Source organism: Battus philenor, unplaced genomic scaffold (assembly GCF_028537555.1).
Source record: "Battus philenor isolate CCGP_79_NKW_IND1 unplaced genomic scaffold, ilBatPhil1.0.hap1 SCAF_2, whole genome shotgun sequence".
Lineage (NCBI taxonomy): Eukaryota > Metazoa > Arthropoda > Insecta > Lepidoptera > Papilionidae > Battus > Battus philenor.
Genome location: NW_027181682.1, coordinates 5,275,993 through 5,278,294, shown reverse-complemented (window position 1 = coordinate 5,278,294; position 2,302 = coordinate 5,275,993). Strand labels below are relative to the sequence as shown.

The 2,302-nt window shown below is 32.8% G+C and overlaps 1 protein-coding gene across 1 annotated transcript; it reads right to left on the bottom strand.

Moving 5' to 3' along the window:
• Positions 1-334: 334 nt before the first annotated feature.
• Positions 335-1,403, bottom strand: Wnt4 (Wnt oncogene analog 4). The gene is made up of 2 exons (XM_068765449.1): positions 1,322-1,403; positions 335-1,244 (listed from the first exon to the last, which is right to left on the bottom strand). Exons 1-2 carry the CDS (start codon positions 1,390-1,392, stop codon positions 335-337), a joined length of 981 nt encoding a protein of 326 aa, XP_068621550.1. The 5' UTR covers positions 1,393-1,403.
• Positions 1,404-2,302: the final 899 nt, after the last annotated feature.

Genomic DNA, 2,302 nt, shown 5'->3' with positions numbered 1-2,302 from the left:
ACACCGAATTAAAATTTATTGACAAAACATTTCCAAAAGATTTCTTCTCCATAAATAATTTTATCACAGTTCCGAAATACAAAAACTAAAAGATACAATAGTTATAGCAATACTTATAGCAATGCTATGAATAACTTTTACATTATTTTTATAAATTGTTAGAAATTACTTTTGCGAAAATAATTAAACAAATCCTTTGTTACATAAATACGAAAGACATTTGTGAAGCATTGCAGCAATAAATCAAAGAATTAGAACCAAAACATTAAAAAAACATTGTAAATTAAATTACTGTCGTAAAAAATGCCCTGTGGCGATAAAGGTGACTTTTTTATTATTTACATTGAAAAACGTCTACTTCTTCCACGCACGTGTCGCAGGTAACGAAACAACAATTCTCCATCCTACACCTGCATCTGCTACTGACTGACTTCTTAGAAACAATGAAGCCTCGTCCGCAACATAAGGTAGCACAATTATTCCTATCTTTACAAACTCTTCCTTTAGTACTTTTACATAAATTTGGAGTACGTTGGATGTATACTAATTTGTTATCAATATCTATTGACGTATTAACAATCTTTTTTCTTACAGCATGATGGTAATGTTTCTTTAAAAGACCCATAGCAGAGTTGAAAGGCCCAAGTCTCTTCCAACATGTTTTAGTAGTACACGATCCGGAGAAACCGTGACACTTGCAAACTTCCTTCAAATGTTCTCCGATTGAATTAATACCAATCAGCACATCTTGTTTCAATATCGTCGAAACATTGTCGGTACCAGTGTGTTTAATATCGAGAAAGTTTTTTATTAATTTCTTTCCGTACATAAAATTATCTCCGCAACCGCTTCCATTTTGGGTTGTGTTAATTTTTCTTTTTCTTAAACATGAACATCTGTACAGATCTCCGGATGCACACCCTTTAGCAACCGCATGAGTCAATGAAGCAGCAACCAAAGCATGCACAAATGCTGTTTCTCTATATATCTTATTAAATATACTTTTTTTTGCTTTCCTATTATAAACCAATGAACAGTTCCATCTGTCGTATTGAAAGCTTTGTTCGCAAGCCTCTATTGCTTGAGATTTCGCATTTGATAGTACGATCTGCATTCCGGGATCTTTTCTGCATATTTTAAGTTGTCGTGTTGTAGAATTAGGTATCTGACAGGCCCCGGTATATGCCTCATGAGACCGGTCGACGAATAAACTTTCCACTGTTCTTTGTATAACTGTTTTTGATCTGAACATAAAATTAAATAGATATAATAAAGCAAATCTGATATCATCGAAAGTATTCAATTATAGATTGTCACTTACCCCTGGACAGAATCCAAAAAGATTATATACGAGAGTGATAATATCAATGTATACAATATTACCCTGTACATGATTGCCCATGTGAGTGTTGTATGGAGTGTTAACACCAAGGTGGTCACATTGTTAAATGCAGTTTCTAAATGAATTCGCAGGTCATACTTTACAGGAGACAATGCCGTTATCGTCGACTAGTTTATCGGAAAATGGGTGGGTCTAGCCTAATAAGGCGTTGGTAAACCCAGACATCAGTGTTCATATCTAAGTGTCAGCATGTCAATAGACACTTAAATATAATAGACAACTATAAGTAATCTTAACAGGTATTCTGTAATTCCTACGGCTAAAATCATGTACGATTGCCATTAAGTAACTTATAAATATAAACGTATTTTCTACAAAGAGACCGCCTAAATAAAATGTAAAATTCAGGTGTGAAAATAACATTTAAAAAATTTGGATTTATATTGTAGAAAGAAGATGATTTTTATTTTAACATGGCCAAGGAAAGATTTTTTTTATTTATAAGGTATCTAAATTTTCTTTCAGCAAATTCATGACGAAAAGATTTTTTTAATATTTTGCACACGATAATTTGTTTAGTTTGTTTTCTTCAATCATATTAAACTTAGAACCCCCCATGCCCTGGGAAGAGCTGGGCCAAGATCGCGTCCACCTCGACTTTGCGACAATTGAATTATTACCTTTGCAATGATACGATCGTCATCGTGTTCGTTCAAGTGTTAGTTTTCTGTCACTGACCTACCACTGCTCTCTGATAATAATTGTATACTAACTTTTATAGAGTTTTCGAAAATAAAAAAGATGATTTAAAGCAATAAACTTGTAACTTTGAAAATGTGTATAATTTTTTCGAAGACCTTATGTTAATAAACCAAACGTAATTCAAATATGCTGTAGAGATCTGTCCCTATATACGATCTAAAACTGTTTCAAGACAATGTTTTATAAAAGCATCTTACA